Raw genomic sequence first — 25,125 nt, 5'->3', positions numbered from 1 at the left:
AATGTTTGATGGGCTCCTATGCATATTTAGCTGGTCTCCTTCCCTCAAATTTTAGCTCAGGAAGCCTTTCTTGATTTCAGATTCCTAGTAGACACAACCTCATCACCATCTGTCCCTGTCTTGAAAGGGATTGCTTTTTTGTGCTAACTGGTTTCTTGTTCCCACTCCACTGGAAATGCCAAAGCCACAAGAGAATGATTGGACAGTGTTATTCCTGAAGCTGATAAGTATCTGGAGTTTTAGTAAATGTCGAACGAATGAATGAATGACTGAAAGTAAAAAGTGAAAGTGTTGGTCACTCAGTCGTGTCTGATTCTTTTGCTACCGCACGGACTGTACCCCATCAGGCTCCTCTGTCCATGGAATTCTCCAGGCAAGAACTAGAGTAAGTAGCCATTCCCTTCTCCAGGGGATCTTCCCGACCCAAGGATTGAACCCAGGTCTCCTGCATTGCAGGCAGACTTTTTACCACCTGAGCTATCAAGGAGGCCCTGGTGAATCACTAGCAGCAGAGAAAGGGTTTTCTGTTATTCCCTGTTGTGGTTCATTCCTGCTGGTTTGGGCGAGGTGCGTTTACCTGGCTGATAGATAAGCCTAGCTGGCAAGTCTACCCCACAATAAACCCCCTAGTGTGTTGCCTTAGATCCAGCTATGGGGCAGGGAGTATGCTAAGTCAATCACAGACTGGCCTTTTTAGAATTTAAAATAATCACGGAAGGGAAAGAGACCAGCAGGGGGTGAGTCCCAAGGGAAGGGGATTTAAGAAGGCACAGATCTATAATAAACAGAAGAAGAGGTGTTGGAAGGGATAACAAAAGATGTGTGGTGGCTGGGTTACCATGGAAACACTGCAAGGCGCCTGGACTAGAAGACAAGCTGCTTCTTCAAAGAGAATTTCAAATTTGCAGGTTGAAATAAACCCTTCCGCCAGGATCTGACCCTGTGGCATCACCCATAAGTAGCCAAGAACTGGAGATCCTGGTATGAGCAGCTCCCTAGGAGCTAGAGATCTACCAGACAAATAACTGTTTGTTGGAAGCCGAGAGGACTTGACTGAGAGGGAGGTCATGCCTGTGAGCAGCTCACCTTATCTCTCGACCTTGCCTGGAATTCTCGGACCTCCCCCAAACCAGAGGGTTCCCATGTGAGCTTCAGGGACCACCTGCATCATAGTCACCTTAGGGGGATTCTTAGATGCACAGATTCTTTAGGATCTACCTAGGACTTCTGAGACAGAGTGGGGAAGGAACCTGGGCATCTGAATTTTACATTCCCCCAGGTGCCATTTCTATGGGTTGAAGTGTGGAACAGTGCTCAACCCTCTGCCTCTGACTAAAGGCACGCAGGGGTGGAGGAAAGGGTGGTGCGGCCAGGCAGTGGTCCAGGCATCAGTCTAAGGGGCACAAAAGTGCGGGTGAACAAATGGTGATTCCAAATGTGACGAGGTGGTAAAGGGCTGGAGGCACAGCAGAACAGTTAAACAGAGAGCTCTGGTGGGGGGCCAGCCTGGGTTTGAATCTCACTTTTACTGCTCACCAGGTGGCTGTGTGTCCTTCTATGTAAAATGGGATTGGTCATAACAGCGCTTCCTGATAGGGTTATTATGAGGATTTGTTGAGTTCATATCTGAATGGTACAGGGCACAGGTGGGCAGAACCACAAGATGGAAGGGGCTTGGAGGACTCTGAGTTTGTAGAAGAGTGAACAGATTCTTGAAGACTAGAGAAACCAGTTTTCATTGTGTTCATCCACTGAGGTGAGGTTGGGTGTTGTTTGTTACAAAGCAGTTGGTCTTCCCTGACTAATACAAGGTCATGAACAAGTGGCCCAAGAAGGTACAATGAGTTGTAGGTGTGTGTAAGGATGCTTTACAGAGGGAATGGGCAAAATGGATCAAACCTGGGTTGGTTAAGAGCTTCTACAGCTGTACCCCAAATTCTCCCTAGGGGAGTTATCTCTATGGTTGGAAGGAAAACTTGGATAGAGGGCCATTCACACAGACTGCGCTTCTACGAGTTGTTCCTTTCCTGGAGACGAAATGACTTAATCTCCGCAGTTAGCTTTCAGCTTGATTTATTGCATGTTGTCCAACATAGAGAGAGAGAAAGAGTCCTGCTTCTCCTCTAGGGCCTGTGCGTGTGTGTGTGTGTGTCTTGAGGAGCAGAGGGAATGTGGTACTAGCCAGTGTTATGGAAAATATTCCACATCACAAAATAAACAAGAAAATTTTTTCTGTCCTTTCTTGCAGTAATTCAAAATATTTTAATACTGAGACGTTTATAGGGAGCCAAATACAAAAAGTCACACGAACTTTAAGATAGAACAAGAGATTTCAATAAAGAGATCCAATTGTTCTAGACTTCCCATTCCCTGGAGCATGTGTTACCTTTGTCTGCCTTTGGTGCTGCTTTGGAAGTGAAGTTTGAGCAACACTGATCCAGACACCAGAAAGCCTAATTCAGCAGGTGGGCTAGAGGTGTGTGTGTGTGTGTGTCTGTGTGTGTATCTCTATCTAAATTTTATTGCGATGCAGTCATCATACAGTGAAATGCAAGCATCTGAAGTCGCTAGTTTATGATGATCAGTGTTGACAAATATATATCCTCTAGGCTGTAACCCACACTTCTGCCGTGCCTCTTACCACTCAATTCTCCCTAGAAGCAATCAGAACCACTGTTCTAAGGTCTGTCATCATTGATTAGTTTCACCTGTTCTAGAGGTTAATTTCCATCAGTGTTTCTCAACCTTGGCACTGTTTACTTTGCGGTGAGATAATTCTGTGTTGTGGGGAGCTGTCCTGGGGAATGTAGGATGATAGCTAGCAGCTTTCTGGCCTCTTAACTGGTAACAACCTCCACCCCCAGTTGTGACAAACAAAAAATATCTCCAAACATTGCAGATGTTCCCTGAGTTGCGCGAACCACGGATATAAATGAATCACATAGTATAGATGAACGTGTATTATGACTTCTTTGTTCATCATGTTTTTGTGATATTTCCCTGTTGTTGAGTGTATTGACAATTCATTTCTTTACTTTTGAGGAATATTCCATTGTAAGAACATGCCATAAGGCATCTAGCCATTGTCCTGTTGATGGCCACTAGCCTGATTTCTGTTTTTGGTTAGTATGATTCAAGTTGCTATCAGTATTCATGAGTGAGTCTTTTTGTCAACAAATATTTTTACCTTCCTTGGGTCAGAGGGTACATGTATGTTTAAGTTTTAAGAAACTACTAGTTGTTGTTCATAGTAGCCAAGACGTGGAAGCATCCTGAATGTACAGGGACAGATGGATGGATAAAGAAGATGTGGTACTACTCCTCCATAAAAAGAATGAAATAATGCCATTTGCAGCAACATGGATGGACCTAGAGAATATCATACTAAGTGAAGTAAGTCAGAAAGAGAAAGACAAATACTATATGATATCACTTATATGCAAAATCTAAAATATGATAGAAATGAAAAGCAGAAACAGATTCACAGACATAGAAAACAAATTTATGGTTATCAAAGGGGAAAGGGGTTGGGGGAGGGGTGAATTGAGAGTTTGGGGTTAGCAGATAAAAGCTACTGTATATAAAACACGCAGGGCAGCAAAAGGGACACAGATGTAAAGAACAGACTTTTGGACTCTGTGGAGGAAGGTGAGGGTGGGATGATTTGAGAGAATTGCACTGAAACATGCATATTACCAGATGTAAAATAGATGACCAGTGCAAGCTCGATGCATGAAGCAGGGCGACCAAAGCCAGTGCTCTGGGACAACCCAGAGGGGTAGGGTTGGGGAGGGAGGTGGGAGGGAGTTTCAGGATGGGGGGGACACATGTATACCTGATTCATGTTGATGTATGGCAAAAACCATCACAATATTGTAAAGTAGTTATCCTCCAATTAAATTAATTAGTTAAATATAAGCAAGGTTCTCCTCATAGTATAGGAAACTAACACAATCTTATAAACCAACTATACTTCAATTAAAAAAAACCAACTTTGAACAACTAGTAAAATCGGATTTTTTGTAACCTAGTGTCAGAAGGCACTGGCAACCCACTCCAGTACTCTTGCCTGGAAAATCCCATGGATGGAAGAGCCTGGCAGGGTGCAGTCCATGGGGTCGCTAAGAGTTGGACACAACTGAGCGACTTCACTTTCACTTTTCACTTTCATGCATTGGAGAAGGAAATGGCAACCCACTCCAGTGTTGTTGCCTGGAGAATCCCAGGGACGGGGGAGCCTGGTGGGCTGCCGTCTATGGGGTCGCACAGAGTCGGACACGACTGAAGCGACTTAGCAGCAGCAGCAGCAGCAGTGTCAGAAGAGATATTCCATCCTGTTTGCAGATTTTATTCATCAGAAGCAATTCACAAGGTTCATCCAATAATCAGGGGTGGAGAATGACACAAAGGTGAGACCCCTGGCAGGTGAGGGTCCCTGGGGGCCACTGTAGCGCTTTGCTCCAGCAGCCTGGTGTGAGAAGCTTCATGTAGGCCAGAGCTAGACCAGAGCTTCTCAGGCCATCTGGGGAGGGACCTGTTTTGTTTTTACACCTGCTTATTTCATCACAAGGGCTTCCTTGATGGCTCAGATGGTAAAGCGTCTGCCTGCAATGCCAGAGATCTGGGTTAGATCATTGGGTCAGGAAGATCCCTGGAAAAGGGAATAGCTACCCACTCCAGTGTCCTTGCCTGGAGAATTCCATGGACAGAGGAGCCTGGTGAGCTACAGTCCATGGGGTTGCAAAGAGTCGGATACGACTGAGCAACTGACACACACATATCTCATCACAGATGAAGTTAAAAAATGTTGATGGACTGGTCCCAATGCATGAATCCACGTTGCAGAGATGCCAGAGTCAAATAAGTATCTCCAGTGTTTCCAAGGACTTGCCATGCCCGCTTGTGTGCTAAGAGCTCAACACCCGGATGTCTTTTCTACTCCTCAATACAGCCTCGGAGACAGATGCTATTGCTAATACCCCCTTCTTACAGATAAGAAACCAGGGGCACAGAGAGGTTAAACAGATCCAAGATCAACCAAGCCATCTTGTTTTAGAGCATCAACTCGGATGACCAGGCTATATTTCAAACGCTTTTACACATGTTAGTATACATAATTACCAGTTTTAGAGCCCAGAATGACAGAAATTGTCAGGTCCCTGGCCTCTGACCCAGCTCCCCCCTGAGGGGGGCTTTGCTGTGCTAAGCTGCAGACCACAGCCACAGTGGCCCATGTTTAACCTCATCTGAGTATTCTATGTTCAACTCTCTCCTCTCTGCCATCTCTTTTTTTAAAAGTTCAAATATAAAGGGTGAAGCCATCTGCTTCCATTTCCATCTGGGTCTGTTTCCCCCACCAGTAACTTCCTGAGTGCTGTGATGCTTTAAGATAGATGTCCCAGCGCAAAAACCCGAATTAATAAAACAGTCTTTAGGTGAAAAAATTAATCATGTCACAAAAGGGGTCACCTAACATCTCTAGTAAGGTTAAATGTTTGTTTACAGATCATTAACTTCATAATTAATTTCCTTTTTTTTTTTTTCCAACATGAGCCCCATAGGAAAGGACAGCATCTGTCTTGTTCGCTTCTATGTTCCTGCCACTTAGCAGAGGACCTGGCCTGTCATAGGGGATCAATAAATATTTGTTCATTAAATGAAGGTTCGCCCCTCCTCTCCCTGCCATCTGTCTTAGCCTGGATGACGGGAAAGCTGAGCCTGCTGAGCCTCTGTTAATTAGCAAGTGCCGTCCAGGGATGTAGGAGGGAGGTGGGGAGGGGCACGCACACAGGGAGTGTTACAGAGCCGGCCACCAGCCAGTTCCAAGGGCGACTGCTGGATCTCCAGGTGTCACCTTCCGAAAGGCCGCTGGACACCTGTGGGAGGAGTAGCGAGGAGGAAGGGGGGAGCTCTTGGTGGTCGAGTTCCCCCATGGAGCTTTAATCCTTGACACATCGGGGTTGCCTCTGGGTGCACCCACTGTGTCCCTGGGTGTCTCAGACCTCAGAAGCCACGAGAAGCCCCAAGGCAGGCGGCAAGAGGGGTGTGGCACGGACGTGACATGAGGCACTTTGGGGCTATGCCCACATGGAGCTGGTCAGTGACCATGAAGATCTGGCCATGTGGGAAGGAGTAAGCGGCCCACAGCTCCAGAGACAGGTGAGGAGGGAGAAGCCAAGGAGACACATCACAGGGGGCTGATGCTCCAGTGGGGGTGTCTCTCCCATCTCTGTACCTGCTGTGCTGAGCACAGCTGGGCATTCCCTAGTTGAACGCCTGCCTCCACTGGAAACCTTCCTGATTCACCCTGCCTCCCTATTTCCAAGCCCTCTTCTCTGGGCCAAGGGATGTTTAGAAAGAGGAACCCACTTTGAAAGACGGCCCCGCCAACATCCACAGCATAAGGCTTGAGCTCAGGTCCTTCCTTGGCGTCTGCTCCCCGGACCACCTCTTTCCTCCCAAGCATTCTTGCCCTCCACCTCTACTCCTTTTCCGGGCTCCCTCCCTCAGCGCCCAAACCTCTTTTCTGCTTCCTGGGCATTGATGTTTATCTATTTAAGTGGAAACAGATGCATTTGTAAGATGCAGTGGAACCAGGGTTTTAAAATGCAATAAATTAGATTGTACAAGGGAAGGAGATAGGTCATCAGAGGCTGCTTTCACCACTTGGAGAGGCTCATGGAGTGGTCAGCAGGCCCTGCTCTCTGTGGGGTCTAGGGCAATAAATCATTCTTCACCAAAGGCAGCCATGGCTGTGCAGGATCTTACCAACGCCGGGCAAGAAGCAGCAGTCAGTGAGGATGCCTTTGGCTGGACGCACAGGGGCCTGGGGAGAGGTTTGCGTCTAGGCAGTTTCTCTACGTCAAGGTCATGATCTCCTGTGTTGCCCGATAAAAATGCATGGCATCTGTTCAGGATGCTTTTGGCCACGATTCACAAAGACCTCAATCCAAAGGGACTTCAACAATAAGAACAATATTGTTCATGTAACCGGAAGTGCAGCGGTAAGACAGCTTCCAGGCTTGGTTGAGTTGGTGGCTTAGTGACACTGTCATGAAAGACACAGCTTCCTTCTGTTCACCCTGCAGTCCACCTTGGCGGCTCTGTCCTAAGACTGGCTCACCTTGCGGTCGCCAGTCAGGGCCACGTGCTTCCTATTCGGCGGGGGAGAGCATCTCTTCTATTGCCGTGGAAAGCAAGTCCTTCCATTCCATCTGGGTGATTTCCCCAGGACTGTCCCCAAGGTGATGCCGAGAACAAATAGAATCAGACCAAACAGTACCCCCTCCCCACCCTTGCCCTGGAACTGGGGTGGGACCCCAAAGAGCCGGGTGACCTGGAGGGAAGTGGGAGGAAAGAGGGGGTCAATGTTGACAGGCACCCAAGAAAAACCCAGCCAGATACAGGCTCCTGAGGTTCTCAGGGGCCACACAAAGTGAGACCCACTCAGTAGGGAGGAATGCGAGCCCAGGCTCTGCAGGGGCTGGAAGTGACAGACTGACCCTCACTCAGAACTGAGCCCAGTGATTATTTCCCCTCTTAAAAATGCAGAGTCAGCCTGATTTGATCAAACTGGGAATTAATCAACATAACCCTTTTCTGAGAAGGGCATGGCAACCCACTCCAGTATTCTTGCCTGGAGAATCCCGTGGTCAGAGGAGCCTGGCGGGCTAACAGTCCATGGGGTCTCAAAGAGTCAGACACAACTGAAGCAACTTGGCTTGCACACACACAACCCTTTTCTAAAATGATTGAACTAAGGTAAAACAAAATATAAAATGTGAACGTGTTCCCCAGACCAGCCCGACAGCCTCAGTTCTGGCCCCAGCAAGTGACAGAAAAGGACGACTCTGAGAAGAGGATGTGGTCCGGTCGCTGTGGGAAGCTGTGGGATGCTGCAGTCGCCACTGAGAATCCAGCATCCAAAACAAACAGGGATTTTTTTTTTTTTTTTTTTTTTTTGAGAAGCAGCTGCGAGGCAGTGGAAATGACGCAAACTTGAAGTGAAAATATGCGGAGGCTTGATGGTATATCCCTCTCCAGTTGTATGACCTTGAATTTCCTCCATCCTCCCTTTCCTTATTGTGAAAGAGAACAGTTAGCATAACTCAGACTTGGATGCAATATTAGAGGTGGGCATGACTTTGTGGAGGACAGAAAGACATGGGGACATCGGTCATTTCTCTGCGTTTCTCCTTCCGGGGCCTGGCCTTCCTCCCCATTCCTCCTTCCACCTTCCAGACACCCTCTCCTTTCAGGTCTAGCTCACGCCCTGGTTCCCAGGACAGCTTTGCTTGCCTCCTTGCAGGTGTCATCTGCTCTCTCCCATCTGTTACTCACACAGGCTGTCTGCTGCCCGCCTCTGTCCTACCTGTCAAACACACTGTTACTTACTCTCTGTTTCTGGTGGTCTCCCCAACTCATCTGCGAATAAAGAACTGTGTCTTCCACCTCTTTGTTGCTCAGCATGTGGGAGTGAAACAAGCCTTGAAATCACCTCTTCCTTGAGTGATATAATTGAGAGGCGAAATGATCTGCCGAAAGTAGCTCAACTCAGACAGTTAGGTCAGTACTAGAAGCCAGGTCCCTGGATGCCCAGTGGCACTCTCAATGGGGTGAACGTGCAAAGGGGACCTGACTTTGCAAAGCATACAACTCCTCCCAGGGTGATTCGTCCAAATGTGTGATCATGACAAGCATCTCTGATGGGTGGGTGCTGCCTGGTAAAGGCTTGAAGGCAGAGAAAAAGGTGGGGAGCCACTGGTCTAGGTTCAATCCTGTCCCTGCCCTCCCTGTCTGGCCCCAGGAAACCTTCGTCCGTGGAAGCCAGCAAGTGCTTTTCCAGCTCATGCGTGCCTGATGCACTCGGCAGAGATCAGGGTAGATGTGTTTGGGCTGTATTACAGCCTACTGGGCAGTGTTCCCAAGGGAGGATAAGGTGTTTTATCCCCTTTGAGCCCCTTAGGGAGCTCTGATGGATGCATAATGCAGTGCGGGGACAGCAGCCCTCAGGTATCTGCAGGAAGTGGGTGTTGTGTCTCATCTCTTTAGCACCTTCTCATGGACTCTGTACATTGTTCAATCAATGAGGATAGTTAGGAATGCCCCCTATCATCAAGTTCCAGCCTTCTCCAGGAATATCTGGGGACAAAGTTTCAATCAGGTCAGAGTGTCCAGGAGTTGTCCTGGGGTAATGGAATGTACAGAGGGCAAGCACTAAACATGAGCTTTGAAACTGTGTAACCTCCGCCCCGCTCCAGGACTGCAGGGACTTCCCAATCTCCGAGTCACTCCTGCCACTGTGCAGAGCCACCTTGACCCCTGGCCAGCCCTTCCCCCAGCCACAGAGAGCGGAGGGGCGGGAGGAGAGCCTGGAGCAGGCAGCTGCTTGGGGGCCCTGCTGGGGGTTGGTACCTGCCTCGGTCTGAGGGCTGTTCTGTGGGCGGCCCACCCAGTGTGCCAGCATTTCAAGCTCTAGATCTGGTTATCATTTCCTATTTCCTGGGGACTGGGCAGGTCCCCAGTATTGCTGCCTTTTATGTAACTTTGAATCTGTCAAATAAGAGAAATCTCAGTCCCCAGTGGAGGCAAAGATAGAAGATTCCACTCCTGTATGAGGGAGCTTTGCTTACTTAAGGCTTGACAAGCAGGTGTGTCAAGAAAAGATGCCCTTTCCTCCAGGTGGAACTAAGCCCTACCCCAGGGCACATAGCCAGGCAAGTGGAGCACAAATCGCATTTTGGTCCTTATCTGGGCATCTTTGCACAGTGCACAAACCACACAACTGAACATGGGAGCCCTAGCCATAAGTATGTATTGCATATTCCCCACGAGCAGACGCTGCAGGAGCAAGGCAAAACATAATCCCTGTGCTTATGGAGATTGTACACTAGTGGGAGAGACTGACCACAACAGGCCAGGCAATGATGGAGACAGTACAGGGTGAAAGCCATGCTCTAAAGCAAAGTGCAGAATGAGGTGGTAGGAAGGGACAGACTTGAAGGAGGGACTTAATTTAGAGCCTGTGGAGGTGGAGGTGGGTGGTTTAGGGGGAGGAGTTGGGAGCCAGAAGCCAGGCCCAGAAAGAGTTCAGCCTGTTTGAGAAGCAGGTTGCTCAGTGGCTGGAGAGGGGTTTGGGGGTGATGTCAGAAAGGTGAACACAGCCAGGCTGGGCAAGCACTTACGCGTCACTGCAGGGAGTTTAGATCTGGTTCTAAGTGTGGTGGGACCACATTCATTTCTGAGTCATTGAGTGCCAAAGGGGAGGGGAAGAAGGAATAAGAGAGGAAGACAAGGAGAAGAGAAAACAAAGGCAGATGAGAGCAGTGGGAGAGGGTAACCATGACAGGCCTGGGGAACTCCTTTGGACACAGCAGCAGGGTGCCCGGGCCACGGATGCCCAGGGGCTGGACCGACAGGGCTCACATCTCGGCAGGCCCCAGCATGATTCACGATGGTGGAGATTCTGCTGCACTTGACGATGATATTTTGCTTCCCCAGGTCATGTTCCTCGGAGCAGAAAGGAACCCCAGCCTTTCCTCTGCCTCCGCTGAAAGCTCAGGTCATCTCCTCTCCCTTCTGTGGGTGGAAACAGGCAGGAGGACCTCTTGTGGACTAACTAGAGTGATTTGTGTTTGCAGTTTAACGTCAAAAAGTCCACAGAGCCCGTCCAGCCCCGAGCCCTCCTGAAGTTCCCAGACATCTATGGACCCAGGCCAGCCGTGACGGCCCCGGAGGTCATCAACTATGCCGACTACACGCTGAAGACCACGGCAGAGCCCGCTGCACCGGCCAGCCCCCAGGCCCCGAATGACAGCCGCCTCAAGAGGCAGGTCACAGAGGAGCTGTTCGTCCTTCCTCAGAATGGTAGGGCTCTCCTGCCCCTCACTCTTCTGTGGACGATACCCAGCAGGGTTGGAAAGCATCTCTAGCTGGTGGGCGTGGCCAGCCCGTGTCCGCAGCGTTGGACACTGGGCAAGCAGAGGGCACCAGGCTTTGGAATTACACTCCATTATTCCCCACGTGTTCCCACAATGTGTCTTCCCAAGGCCTCCAGCTTTCCACTGGGAAATGGAGAGTCCCTTCCAAGCTGTGTGTACAACTACAAAGAAGGGATAAAGAGTTGTGGTTAAACTATGGGCTTCATTCAGAGTCATGGGTTTAATTCTCTCCCCTTTTATGTACCCACTGTGTGATCCTGGTCATATCGATCATTTTTCTGGGCCTCAGTTTCCCTGGGTATAAAATAAGATGGCACTATCACCTGCCCAGTAAGGCTGTTGTAAAATGTAAATATAGCAATGCATATGAAGTGTTTAGATCAGAGCCTGGCACAAGGATATAATCAAAGCATCGTTATTGTTATTATTTCTATTCTCCTTCTCATCAACATCTAGAATGGAACACCTTTTCATGTAAGGCACTTTGCTGGGCCCTGGGGCAGATATGGAAATAGAGACAGTCCCTAATCCAAAGGAGCAGAGCACACAGACTTTTATAAGGAGATAAAAAAAATTCAGCCAGGAGAATGGATTGTTATGTGGTTTGGGGTTTTGTTCTGTGTGGTTAGAGAGGGGGATGGTGGAAACCTGCTCTGACGCTGACCCGACTCCTAAGGCATCTCTTGGTCGGGGGCCAGCACCCACACGCTGGCCAGTGAACGGGTGGCCCCTCCTCCAACCTGGCCCAGGACCGTGGTGATTACGCTGGCATTTCTACAAGAACAAATTCAGGTAGTACCTGAGGCAGGAAGGAATCCTGGTTGGCCTTTAGCCTCCGGGTTTGCCAGCCCACATTTTAAATTAAAATAGACCCATTGAGGACTTGAGAGCTAAGCTGAGCTCTCAAGGTGGGTGGGGAACAATTTGCAGGAGGACCCTTGGGAGTGGTTATCAGAATCAGACTCACAGGACGGCTCCATTGTCTTGGGAGACCCAGTGTCCTTGCCTGGAGAATCCCACGGACAGAGGGCCTGGAGGGCTGCAGTCCATGGGCTCGCAAAGAGTCAGACATGACTGAGCGACCAACACACACACACCAGATTTCTCAAAGCTGGGATGAAGCCAGGCATGGGCACTGTCCACCAAGGACAGCAGCAGAACGCTTCAGAGTCTGAAACTGAAGGATTCAGAGCACATTTGTCTTCTCTTTCCGGTTCCTTATTCTTTTCCCCACTGCAGAAGGCAACAACCAAGTTCTGATTCCACTGATTCCAATCTGCTGCTGCTGTTAAGTCGCTTCAGTCGTGTCTGACTCTGTGCGACCCCATAGACGGCAGCCCACTAGGCTCCTCTCCCTGGGATTCTCCAGGCAAGAATACTGGAGTGGGTTGCCATTTCCTTCTCCAATGCATGAAAGTAAAAAGTGAAAGTGAAGTTGCTCAGTCATGTCTGACTCTTAGCGACCCCATGGACTGCAGCCTACCAGGCTCCTCTGCCCATGGGATTTTCCAGGCAAGAGTACTGGAGTGGGATTCCGATCTAGCAAGGGCCAATTGGCTCAGCAAGTACTGACCAGAAGCTAGAGGGTGCAAGGGAGGAGAACGCTGGATCAGTCTAGCGTTAACTGGATCATGTCCCCATGATGTGCCGAATTCAGCCCGCTCCTACAAGCAAAGATCCTCACTGGCCCTTTGTTGGGCTCGGGGTCCTGATTCTTGAAGCTGCATCCACTCCCGCATTTCCCAGGGTGCTGGCTTTGGTTTGGTCTTGCTTTGGTTTGGAGTTTGAAGGCTGAGGCAGTCTGAGAGCTGACAGCGCTGGGTGCCAGGCAAGCTCCATCTGGCGCTGACCCCGCTGCCGTTGTCCAAGCCACCTGGGTCCTGAGTGCTTGTATGTCTGGCTTTCCACATGGCTGTTCACATCCTGGTCAATTCGTTCCTTGCTTAGACACACCAGGGAGATTCTTCACTACTTGCAGGAACCCGATAATGAACCATTTTGGAAATTAAATACTCCTCTATGTTTTTACCCTTTAAATTAATTCTGAAAATTAAAAAAAAAATTAATTCCAATTTATTTCAAGTGAAGTCTGCTGCAACTGCTGAATCCTTTTATGCTTGAATTATGCCTGACTAATGAGAATCTTCCAGATGTTTGGCTGCAGTCCAAGTTAGGGGAAGAGTGAGCGATAGCTGTAGTTTTACTAACTGAATTAAAGATAAGGTCATTCATTTATTCAGCAAGTAATCACTGAACATGATTTAGAGTGAACTAAAGTCCACTCTACTCTCCCTAAGCTTGACTCATTGTTTGACATTTATTTCCAGCCATGAGCTCCTAGGGAGCATGGACTGGACTCTGCAGAGAGGTGGAGCTGGAGATGGGCTGGGGAAGGGTTTGCCTGACACGGGCTGACTAGAGCCACATACGCTGTGACAGTTTCCCCTGCTGAAAACTCACCAGGGGCCAGGCCCTGAGCTAAGTGCTTTTCTCACTTTATTTCATTTAATGCTCACAGTAATTCCAGGAAGAAGGAACCGCTGTCACTCCCATTCTAAAGATGAGGAAACCAAAGTTCAACGTCAAGTAACTTGTCCGGGATCGCATAACTGTTATGTAGCAGCTCATGTCTGACACCAAAGCCCAGGTCTTGCCCACTGGGCTGTGATGGTCCCTGGAAAGCTGATGCCCAGGACCGCAGGTGGTGCCACCATGCTTTTGCACCCACTTAAGGAACTTTTGGTTTGGGTTTGTGGCCTAGCTGGCAGAGATGGAAAATTATGGGCTGGAAAACAGGATCCCAGTGTGGGTATCAGTAATGATTTACCTTCTTGATAGGTGTGGTGGAGGATGTCTGTGTCATGGAGACCTGGAACCCAGAGAAGGCCGCCAGTTGGAACCAAGCTCCCAAACTTCACTACTGCCTGGACTATGACAGGCAAAAGGCCGAACTATTTGTGACTCGTCTGGAAGGTATGCTCTTAGCGAACTTTCACGGCCTTCTGTGTGGTCTGCCTGAGCGTCTGTGGCTGGAGGGAGCACTGGGGGCTAGAGGAGCACTCTGCAACAAACAAGCCCCTGAGGCCTCCGATCCTCAGATATACAGGGGTTTTTCCTCTCTCTTGTATACCAGTCCAAACTGGGGATTCCCGGTTGGCGGCCATCTTTCCTCCAAACAGTGATTCAGGGACCAGACTCTTTCTCTCTGAGGCCTCCTTGTGGCCTATTCCCAGCAGGTGGAAAGATGGGGAGAACAGGGAGAGGGCGCAGCTGTTCCTTAGAAACTGTATCCTACGTATGCTTACTTCCCATTGGCTGAAACCAAGTCACAGGACGGCTGACTGTAAGGAAGGCTGGGAAAAGTGGCTTACTGGGTTCCCACTTAAAAGAATGGGTTTTTTTTTGTTTGTTTATTTTGGTAAACAGCTAGTCATCTCTGTTACAGATGCCTTTGACATTGAACAGGGCTTTGCGCTGGACACAGAGGGTGTTTTGAATGGTCAGCAAAGCTTCTGTAGTCCTAGAACCCAGCAGTCTTTGCTATGGGATCAGATTGTGCCTGGTCTCCCTACCCTGATAATTCATTTTACCATCGGCAAACAAAGCTAAGACTTTGCAAAGGACATGAGGCTAAAAATGGGCTACTCTGTGATGCCTGGAAACTAGAAGCTGGGAACAAGAAAAACTGGAGTTTTGTATTTAATTTTGCTTTTTTGATGGAGTATTTTTCCTTTTAGCTTTCTTTTATGATTTTTTTTTTTTTTTGCATTTCATAGACTTTCCTACGTTTTGTCTTAACAATAGTCCCATTTTACAGTTTTGAAAACTAAAGTCTAACAACATCAAGTGACTTGTCTAAGATCACTCTGGCTATTTGGTGCCAGAGTCAGGACGAGACCAGTTTCCCTGAAGCTCAGTTCAGGTTTCTTTCTATTAGGACACTGGCCTCTGTTCTTTATCTTCTCGTTCTGGGTAACAGTAGATACCACTTCACACATTGTCACTGAGGAACCAGTCATGAAAGCTCTCCAGGTGCAAACGGGAAAGCTCCACTAGGAAAGCATTAAAAACACCAAGGTTCAGAATATAAAACAGCACTCATGAGGTTGTGGCCCAGCAATTCACATCACAAGTGGTTATGTGATAAATATTTAAAATCGAGAACAAATGAGTTACGGTATCCATGGCAACCCTAATAAAAATCATCAGCATTTTGTCGGCCCAGGCGCCTTGGGGAAGTCTCGGAATAATGAGAAGTATCTCCTCTTTCCGAACGCTTCCCGAAAGGCTATCTCACAAAGCCAGTGCGGTCAGCCAGCCCCAGTGGGGTCTCCTTCAGACCCCCAAGGTCATGGCCACTAAGGCAGATCCTGCAGCTCACAGCAGGGCAATGCTTCTCGCCTCCCCTTGTCCCTGACAAGCCTCCCGCGTCTGTGCCCGTTTCTCCCTGGCTGCAGCTGTGACCAGCGACCACGATGGAGGCTGTGACTGCTACGTCCAGGGCAGCGTGGCCAACAGCATGGGCTCCGTGGAGGCCCAGACGGCCCTCAAGAAGCGGGAGCTGCGCACCACGTGGGAGGAAGGCCTGGTGCTCCCCCTGGCCGAGGAGGAGCTCCCCACAGCGACCTTGACGCTGACCCTGAGGACCTGCGACCGCTTCTCCCGCCACAGTGTGGTCGGGGAGCTGCGCCTCGGCCTGGATGGGGTGTCCGTGCCCCTGGGAGCTGCCCAGTGGGGCGAGCTGAAGACTTCAGTGAAGGTAGGGTCGCCTCTCCCTGGGGTGGCAGGGCAGAACTGGGCCAAGTGCTCATGAAACGAGCTTGGAGACCTTCCCAGCCTGGGGATGGGAGTCTGGGCAGGGAGGCGGGGTGTAAAAGTGAGGTGGAGTCTTGAATAGGGTGGGCGGGGGTGGTTAGAGGAAACTGATAGCCCAGGATTTGGGGATTCCTGGGGTCTAGTCTTGCTTCTAGCTTGCCAGCCACAGACACCCCTACCCCTGGCTTCACCATCATGGAAAAGATCTCACTGTGAGCGCCCTGACTCTGGTGCTGACGATGTTTATCCCCATCTAGAACCATTCACACTCCCTGTTGCATCCGCTGCATGCCAGGCACTGCAGGGGAGAGGAGCACCTCTATTCGTAGAGAGTACAGGCCAGAGGGAGAAACTGGCACAGAAGACGGTGATGATGACTGTGGCTGTGATACTGAGGATATCTGACATAGGACATCTAAGAGGGGCCAAGCTGAAGTGCTCTGGGACAGAGAGTTCTAGAAGGCCTGGTGTGCAGTGGCATTTGTGCTGAACTTTGAAGGAGTGACCATGGCTAGGGACCCAGGTTGGGTCTCCCCACCCTTCCCCAGCTGCCGAAGCCGTGAGTGGAAAACAAGCGTCTGCTGAGAGGTCGCGCTGTCCAGAGAGGTTCCTTGGAGAGCCACCCACCAATCCCCACAGGCCAGGGCAGGGAGCAGGTCAAGGAGGGTCAGGGCTGCGGGGCAGTGTGTGGTTATTTACACCCTCATCCAAGGGCCCGCCATGATGGTGCCTAGAGGGACCCTTCTGGATGGCCAGTCTCTCAACCAGCTGGTCAGTGCCTTCTCTGGAGGCTATATAGCCTGCCAAGCCTAAAATAGTTACTATCTGGCCCTTTATAGAAAAAGTTTGCCGACTCCCATGAGTAATAAAAATAGGAAGAAGAGTAGTAATTTTTGAGCACTTACCATCTATCAGTTGCTATGCTTGGAACTTTACCTAAGTTCTGCCCCTAATGAGCAAAGCAGGACTGATTACAGGAGTATGTGTTGATAGGCAAGAGCAGTGTGGCTTAGAGAAGCTTAGTAACCGGTGTGGGGTTGCCCAGCTGGGACCTGGCATGCTTGACCTTGAGGCCAGGTCAGTCTGCTGGTAAAGCCCGCGTTGTCCTGCTGCCGCCGTGGGATATAAGTGCCCGGTAGCACAGGAGCCGTGGCCAGCAGGCGCCTTTCCTGGTGGACACCGCCGGGGGAGAGAGTACGCTTTTGCTCCCCATCTGCTGCGATCTCTTCTTTGCCTCATTTTCCTCTTTCCCAGGCTCAGAAAATTGATAAACATTGACAGCCACTCTCAGCTAGAACCAGGCTGTTCCCCAGCACACTCTCTAATTAGTGTGTGGTTTGGGACTTGTGTGGAATCACAGCCGGGGCCCCTGGGAAGAGGCGCCCAACACGCGGGTTTGTTCAGCTGGTAACCCAGCTTCCTCGGGAGACGGAGGCCTCCCCCTCCAGGCCTCTGGAGTGCTTGGTGCTGCCCGCAAAGGGTGGCAGTCCAACAGGTAGAAGTCTCAGGCACCTAGCCTGCCTCTCCCCTTTCCCCTAGAAGAAAACTTACCCATTCATTCCACAAAGGTCTCGTCCGGTTTCCACCACGTGCCAGGCCGTGTGCCCGAGGCTGAGAGCTCAGGAGATGAGGACAAAGACCCGCCCTCGTGACTCACTCATCCCGATCATCGCATTCACTGTAGCCGTCACTGTTCCACAAATACACTCCCGCACCCGCTTGGACCCCTGGCCTGTTTGCCACGGATAAGAATGATGTCAGAGGGCAGCATGGAGTCAGAGGTCAGAGGCGCTGCTCTCGGTGTAAGTGGTAAGGGAGAGCCCCAAGGCCCGGCTACGGAGCCCCTCTGCCTGACCATCCAGAGCGGATCCTACGGGCTGATTTGAACAAAGTGGGTGGAGCCATCAGCTGCTATAGCCCACGTGTTTTTCCTCTCTTGGTCAGAATGGGTTAAAGGAAGTGCCGGCCGTGCCCCAGTTCTCACCGGGAGATGGTCAGCCAAAAGCGGCATGTGCGTCACCGGGGACCACAGGGTGGACCACCCCAAGGACAGCTGGAGTGATTCCCTGAGAGCCCTAGAGAAAGATGGGGAGCAGGAAAAGACAGGGAGAGGATGGCAAAAGAAAGAGGGTTCTTTTTTGTCAGCAGGTACTTTTAACAGCAGAGCCGAGGGGGCGGGCGGCTGTGGTGTTGCCACCTGGGCTCGTCTGGGGCTTTGGGCACCCTGCACAGAGCTGCGGAGCCCTTCACGGGTTGCCGGGTCCAGGCTCCTCTCACTTGGGCACCATGTGGCCAAAGCCCAGGCCAACACCTGTGGATGGACCTCCAAGAAGTGCCATTGAAACAGAAGCCTGGTGCTCATCCCAGCTCAGCAACACCCCGCCGGGTGCCTGGACAGGCGCCTGAGCTCAGCTCCTTCACTGTGAAAGGAGAGGTCTGTCCGTCAAGGATGCTGGAGGACCACAGGTTTAGGACTTGGGCTTTGCCATCAGACCAGACCCCCAATTCGAGGCTTAGTTTCACTACTTAACTGGCTTCATGGGGCTTCCCTGGTGGCTTAGACCATTAAGAGTCTGCCTGCAGTGCAGGAGACCTGGGTTCATTCCGTGGGTCGGGAAGATCCCCTGGAGAAAGGAATGGCTACCCACTCCAGTATTCTTGCCTGGAGAATTCCATGGACAGAGGAACCTGGCGGGCTACAGTCCATGGGGTCACAAAGAGTCGGACACGACTGAGTGACTAACACACACACACACACACACACGCACTGGTTACATGAGCTCAGGCGGTGAAGTTCACTCTCTGAGCATCAGGGACTCAGACTTAAAATGGGAACCAGGTTAGTATCCCTCTTACTCTTGTCGTCAAGATTAAACAGGATGCCTCACCCTTCCTTCTCACGATACGTATCATGTGTCAGCTGTGTACCAGGTGCTGGGAATAGCTTTGTGCGGATGACAGCCTCAATGGATAAGTATTGTAACTTCACCTAGCAGAGTGTGTTGTGTTAGCTGCTACCCTTAGTGCCATTACCGAAGTTCCTGGCAACTCCCAGAAACATTCCATCACACGACTAGCCACTTAGGACTAGTTGAATTATTGCGGTCATATTGAAGACATGTTTTCCGAATGGAAGGTGTGACCCAAGCAGAGGGCTGGCCAGCTCCTCCATCCAGTTTTACTCCCCAGACCCTGGCTCCCCTTCACCCAGAAACATTGTTCCCAATTAATATTCTCAAGAAGTGGTGACTATCCTTTCTTGATAACTGATGATAATCATCAAAGCAAGGGTAAAGATGCCGTCGTGTGCACCAGGCACTGTTCTAAGCCATTAAATAATTCCTCATTTAATTTTTACCACACTATTGGGTGGAGATATTATGGTTCCCATCTTACAAATGAGGAAATGAAGGTTTGGGAAAGTGAAATAACTTGCCCAAGGTCACATGGCTAGTAAATGGTGAGATCCGACTTGAGACCCAGATGGTCAGATTCTGGAGTCCATACGCTTCTCTCTACCCTTAGACTATGACCTGCCTCCTGTGGGGACTCTCACTCATTTTTTTCCCTCAGTGGATTTGTTGGAATTCCAAACAAACTCTTGCAGGAATCTCAATGGAGAGACTCTGTAAAGCTGCAGACGGTGGGGGGCGGGGGAGGGGCAGGCGGCTAGACATGCTGGATGCTTCTTGGAGGCATCAGCAAAGCGCAGTTCCTGTGAGTGTCTGTGGTATGTTAGCTCCCACCGTATGCCTGGCCTTTGTTGACATGGTTGGTCATTCTGTAGACCAAGCCAAGCCCTGCTCAGCATTAGTGCATCACATTATTGATGTGATCTCATCACATCTCTCAACCCTGCAGGGGCTGGAAGGGATTCTTTTCCAGAGTAATGCCTTGCAACATCCCGCTGCTCCAGGAACCTGATCAGTCAATGCAGTGGTTTTCAAACTAGAACCCTAGGGTTCTGTGCAAAGATGCCTGAGGGGGTCACAGGTGATAAACTGAGAGGAAGTCCTGGCCCTCTGTCCTGCCCACATCCTGAATGGCATCTCTTTGATCTGTTTGGTACGTTGGGTTTGAATACGAGCTGTTTGGAAAATCACAATTGTGGCGAATGAAACAAACTCATATTGAAACACATGCTGGCATAGGATCTCTCTATGCCCTCCTCCCTTCTGCAGCCCTGATGGGTAAGTGATTTCCAGGATGCCTCCTGGATACAACTCCAGGGTGACCCCAGCCTCAGCGATAGTGACGGGGCCAGAGGGCATCCCTAAGTGAGGCTGCCCTCCTGCCTCCCCGATTCTGTTTCAGGAGCCGTCTGCGGGGACGGGAGAGGTCCTTCTCTCCATCAGCTACCTCCCGGCTGCCAACCGCCTCCTAGTCGTGCTGATTAAGGCCAAGAACCTCCACTCTAACCAGTCCAAGGAGCTCCTGGGGAAGGGTGAGTGAGGTGTGAGAGGGGAGCCATGGCCCCTCTAGGGATGTGCACAGATGGAGGTGGCGCCTGGGAGGCAATGGGGACGGGTGAGCAGGGCCCTGGAACATGAGTACCTTTGTAGAGTCAGCCTCAGCTGTGTCCTCCACCCCCAAGCTCACAAACCAGTTCTAAAGGACACCCTCACTTCCCTAAAGTCATGTCCATTAACTCCCAGGCCAGTCCTACCCGTTAGCGCCCAGGTGTCAGCTTCCTAGGGCTCCCACCTTGCAGATCCATTGTGAGAAGAACAGCCTGATCCACAGTTCACAGGAAGCCTAGGATCAGACTGTAGCGAGGGAGTGGAGAATCTGGGTTGTAGAGGAAGCTTGGCCCCACTTTGTCACCCAGACCTGGCTGGGCACATCTTCTGGGCAGGTGGTGGGATTTCCCTTCTCCAGTCTCAGCTAGTCACCACTCTGCTCCCCACACCCACCCTAGACTTCTCTCTCTTCCCAGCCTTTGTCGACCTGCCATTCCCACACCAGCTGGGTGTAAGTGACGGCAGAAGGCGTGTGGGCGCACAGGCTGAGGAGGCGTCTCTGCCCCATATACCCAAATAAACATCTCTTCAATGCCCCGGAAGCCTTGGCTTTTCCCTCCAGCACAGGCCCCAAGGCTTAAGGACCAAACAGCCTCTCTGGTCAGAGCAGGAAAGAAAGCAGCATTGGTCAGCCGTGTGACACCCGGACTGGGAGCCAAGTGCTCAGAGCAGGATATAAATACATCGATATTTATAGCAGGAAGCAAATAAAGAATTGCCTCTGCAGTCAGGACCTTTGGGCAAGAGATTTTTGACGAATGAAAAATCACCCGAGTTGGTCTGGCTGACAGATCCCTGAGCCAGAGGTCAGAACTCAATGCCTTTGCCTCATCCCCTCTAGACAATTCTTTGCCTCCTGCTCTTTTTTTTTTTTTTTTTTAATTTTTATAGCTCCTGTCAGGACAATTACAGCTCAACACTTTATCACTCAAATATCTCTGTTGAAATAACAAAGTAACCACCTGGGGGTGATAATTATAGCAATAAATATAGAGTAACAATTATTCTCACATTAGCTTTGGAAATCCTGACTGATGAAAACACGATCCCAGTCCAGAGCCTCGAGATGCTATGTGAAAGCTTGTCTAGTAACCTGCTGCCTGATTTCTGGGGTGGGGGTTGAGAGCCAGGCAGCTCTATTGGGGTCAAGGCAGGCTGCCCTCACCCTCCACGTGGGGTGGGATCCTCCAGTAAAACTTGCAAAAGAACAGAAGAGAAAAGCTCAGTCAACCAGCAGGAGACCTGCTATCTCAGGAAGAGACGAAAATGCTTGGATGAAGAACTAAGCGGATGAAGATGTAGGGATAGCGTAGTGTTCCTGGTCTGAGTTTAAAATCAAGCTGCAGGATGTCTGAACCATCATCCTGGGCCTGGTTTGATATGGGACATGAAGGCATTCAGAGGGGCTCTTGAGAAAAGTTTCCTAGTGGTGCTTCAGCGTGACCCTATCATGGGCCACCCAATGACCAGCCGTAGGTACTGTGCTCTGATCTGCTTTCCATACTCCAGGCAGGAGCTTTTGCTGTATCCCTATGTTCAGACTGATGCCTGCCATAAGGTGGGCATTGAATCACTGTTGAATAAATACATGGCCCATGAGGTAGGGGGAAAGGGATGGTGGAGCAGAAGCCTCAGTGAGCATCTAGAGGCAGAGACCCTGTCTCTCCATCCCCAAGTGGCAGCACCACCCCAGCTCTCCCTGCCCCAGACCCCAGAAGCTCACTCCTGGCCCCTCTCTCTGTCTCTTTCCTCCATCCCTCCCCAGATGTCTCTGTCAAGGTGACCTTAAAGCACCAGGCTCGGAAGCTGAAGAAGAAGCAGACGAAACGAGCCAAGCACAAGATCAACCCTGTGTGGAATGAGATGATCATGTTCGAGCTGCCGGATGACCTGCTGCGGGCCTCCAGCGTGGAGCTGGACGTGCTGGGCCTGGGTGCTGAGGGGCAGAGCTGCGTGCTCGGCCACTGCAGCCTAGGCCTGCATGCCTCAGGCTCCGAGCGCAGCCACTGGGAGGAGATGCTGAAGAACCCGCGCCGGCAGATCGCCATGTGGCATCAGCTGCACCTCTAGGCAGCCACCCAAGCTGCCGCCCTCCTGGGGTACAGTCTGCCCCCCCACCCCACTACCCTCTGCCCCCTCCTCTTGTGCCCCATCCGCATTCTGACACCAGAAGACAGACGTGTGTGCAGAGACCAGGACCCTCTTCCTCTCCCATCACACTCCTATTTCTTAATGAGCAAGGACGGAGACAGGACATGTGGGTCAGAAGGAACACATTTTGCTGATCTGTGTTATTGAAAGAGACGCTTATCAAATACGATCTGTGTGCAGGTTTTGCAGTGGGTGTCAGATGCAGAGAAAGCTGAATTGGGGAAATCATGGATGCAAAAAATGTGGCTTTTTAAAAATAAGCGTGTCAAAAAGGATGACGGAAATGCTGTATCCTGGATCATCTCAAAAGAGTTAGAGATGGTCAGGGCGGGATGGAAAATCAGCCGACATGAAATCGTGCTACTGACCCAAGGCACTAACCCAGCAGTTCCCAAACAGTGTGTGAAGAATCACCAGCAGATTCCCGGACCCTGCTTTAGACATTCCAAATCCATCATCCTGGCTGGACCCCAGGAGCCTGCGTCTTTAACAAGCACAGAGTGGTTCGGATGAAGAGGGTGGAGCACTGCATTTGGAGAAATCCCTTTCGCAAAACCCCCAACTTGGTTCCACAGTCCTTGTCGGGCCCCCAACTCCCTGGGGCAGCCAGTGCCATTGCTGGACATTTCAACCACGGTGTGAAATTTAGGAGCCTCCGTTTTTAATTTTAATCATTTGGTTTCTTAATGTTCTCGTTTGTGCTTGTTTTGGATCCTGCTCTTGGACTGAATTTTGTGCTTTCTATTGAATAACTGTATTGTTTCATCTCAAAATCAGTTTATGTTATACTTGGGGAGCCCTTCCCTGACCAGGAGTAGGTGGGATTCCCCCATTGGTCATTGGGCACTAGTTGTCATGTCCACCAGCATCACCAAAGTGACCCTCTGAGTCAGACTCCTTCCTTCTCAGCCTACCAGCTGCGTGAGAAGGAATTCCATCCAGGGCGTACATTAATTTAGTCCGGGTCTGTGGAAGGGGAGGAGGATAGGAGATCTTTCCGAGTGTGCCTCTGTCGCTGTGTTTAGGATCTATCACTTTAATTAGTAAATAATCAGTAGCTAGGTTTCACATCGCTACCTGATTATTCCAAATAGCTGTCCACATCATTAAGTATAATATTATGAGCCTTGCTTGAGTGGATGTAATATTTGCCTGGGTACCAGGATTTCTGGGTTCTGTTGCTGACCATCCGTGAAAGCAGCCTAATGGTGTGGCAGCTTGGTCTCTGTGAATGATGCAATAGATGAAATTGTGCTCCCATGCCATAGGCACCCCTCACTGGAAACAAACTCTGAGGCCACCAGCAGATCATTTTTAAGCTTCATGTTGGCAGCTGAGCATCCCTGGCAAGTGCCAGACAAATGGTTCTAGAACCACGGACTCCGCATCTGGACTTTTTAATACTGACAGCCAAACTCTGGGCCTTCAGAGGTCACTCTGGGTCCCTGATCTAGAAAAGAATTCCTTTCCTTCAGTCCTGTAACAAGTCAAGTCATTCTTGGTCTCTGCCTGAGAGTTTGAGCAGAGACGTGCCATCTTTTGTCATCACTTTTCCTTTCTGGACAGCAGTAGGAAAGCATTTAGAGATAACTTCTGCCGATCCTCTGAAGAAACAGAAACAATATCTCATTCCTCACAAATGAGAAGATCTTTCACGTAATTGGACATTTCTCCCGTTAAGTCTGGCCACCTCCTGCCAAGTGTTTTTCAGGCAAGGCGTGTGCCACTGACTTCCCACAACACACCTTTCGAGAGCCCTCTCACCACTCTGGCCTCCCTTTTTTGGTTGGCATGCCGAAACAGAGCAAAGCCTCCCCTGCATAAGCTGACCAGCACTCAGTTCTTGGTGGCAACTGGTACTCTAATCCAGAGGAGTCTGGATCCTAGACTTACCATCAGGAAAGGTGCGTTCTGCTTCCTTCTAAGTCCACGAGCCTGCCATACAGTCACACCAAAGGATGTTTGCAGTGAGCTCTCTGATGCCAGAATATCAGCTCCACCCACAGCCATCTATCATGAGGCATTCATGTCTTTGGTGTCAAAGGTTTTGTTTTCCAGAATCCAGACGAAACGGGTGTCCTTGAAAGGAGTCAAGTGTCTCTGCCTGACATCTTCGGTGTCAGCCTTCATCTCACTAAACAGAGATAAGACAGGTTTTGCAGGTGGGTTTGCCTGTTGTGTGCACTGGTGTATCCAAGCACCTAGAATACAGTTGATGCATCGACCCTTAATAAAAGTGTGTCGAATGAATTAGTGAATGAAGGATGGGTAAAGGAGTAGGAGGAAAAATATACATTTTTATCTAACTTGAATGCAAATCCGAGTCCTAGTTGAGTTCTCAATGGTAAGGTCATCAGAAACCTCAGCAGCTGGCCTAGAAATTCATAATGTTGAGTATTACCATTCACCTAATGACAATTTAGAGCTCACTGTGTAAATAATTGGGCTTCCCTGGTGGCTCAGATGGTAAAGAATTTGCCTGCAGTGACAGAGACCAGGTTCAATCACTGGGTCGGGAAGATCCCCTGGAGAAGGGAATGACAACCCACTCCAGTATTCTTGACTGGAGAATCCCATGGACAGAGGAGCCTGGTGGGCTACAGTCCATGGGGTTGCAAAGAGTCGGACACGGCTGAGTGACTTTCCCTTTAATTTTACTTTATGTAAATAATTAACATAGTGAGCTATAAGGATGAGGA

The 25,125-nt window shown here is 50.0% G+C and overlaps 1 protein-coding gene across 1 annotated transcript in view; it reads left to right on the top strand.

Moving 5' to 3' along the window:
* SYT13 (synaptotagmin 13) overlaps positions 1 to 22,345 on the top strand; it is a 38,087-nt gene extending 15,742 nt beyond the window's left edge. Inside the window, exons 2-6 of the mRNA XM_055547826.1 lie at positions 10,641 to 10,866; positions 13,779 to 13,913; positions 15,398 to 15,699; positions 20,070 to 20,199; positions 22,041 to 22,345. Of these exons, the coding sequence (XP_055403801.1) occupies positions 10,641 to 10,866; positions 13,779 to 13,913; positions 15,398 to 15,699; positions 20,070 to 20,199; positions 22,041 to 22,345 (1,098 nt within the window). The remainder of the gene's footprint in view (positions 1 to 10,640; positions 10,867 to 13,778; positions 13,914 to 15,397; positions 15,700 to 20,069; positions 20,200 to 22,040) is intronic.
* The last annotated feature ends 2,780 nt before the right edge of the window (positions 22,346 to 25,125 follow it).

Source organism: Bubalus kerabau, chromosome 15, assembly GCF_029407905.1.
Source record: "Bubalus kerabau isolate K-KA32 ecotype Philippines breed swamp buffalo chromosome 15, PCC_UOA_SB_1v2, whole genome shotgun sequence".
Classification (NCBI taxonomy): domain Eukaryota; kingdom Metazoa; phylum Chordata; class Mammalia; order Artiodactyla; family Bovidae; genus Bubalus; species Bubalus kerabau.
Note: the sequence above shows the minus strand (reverse complement) of the source record. Positions and strands in the feature narration are given on the sequence as shown.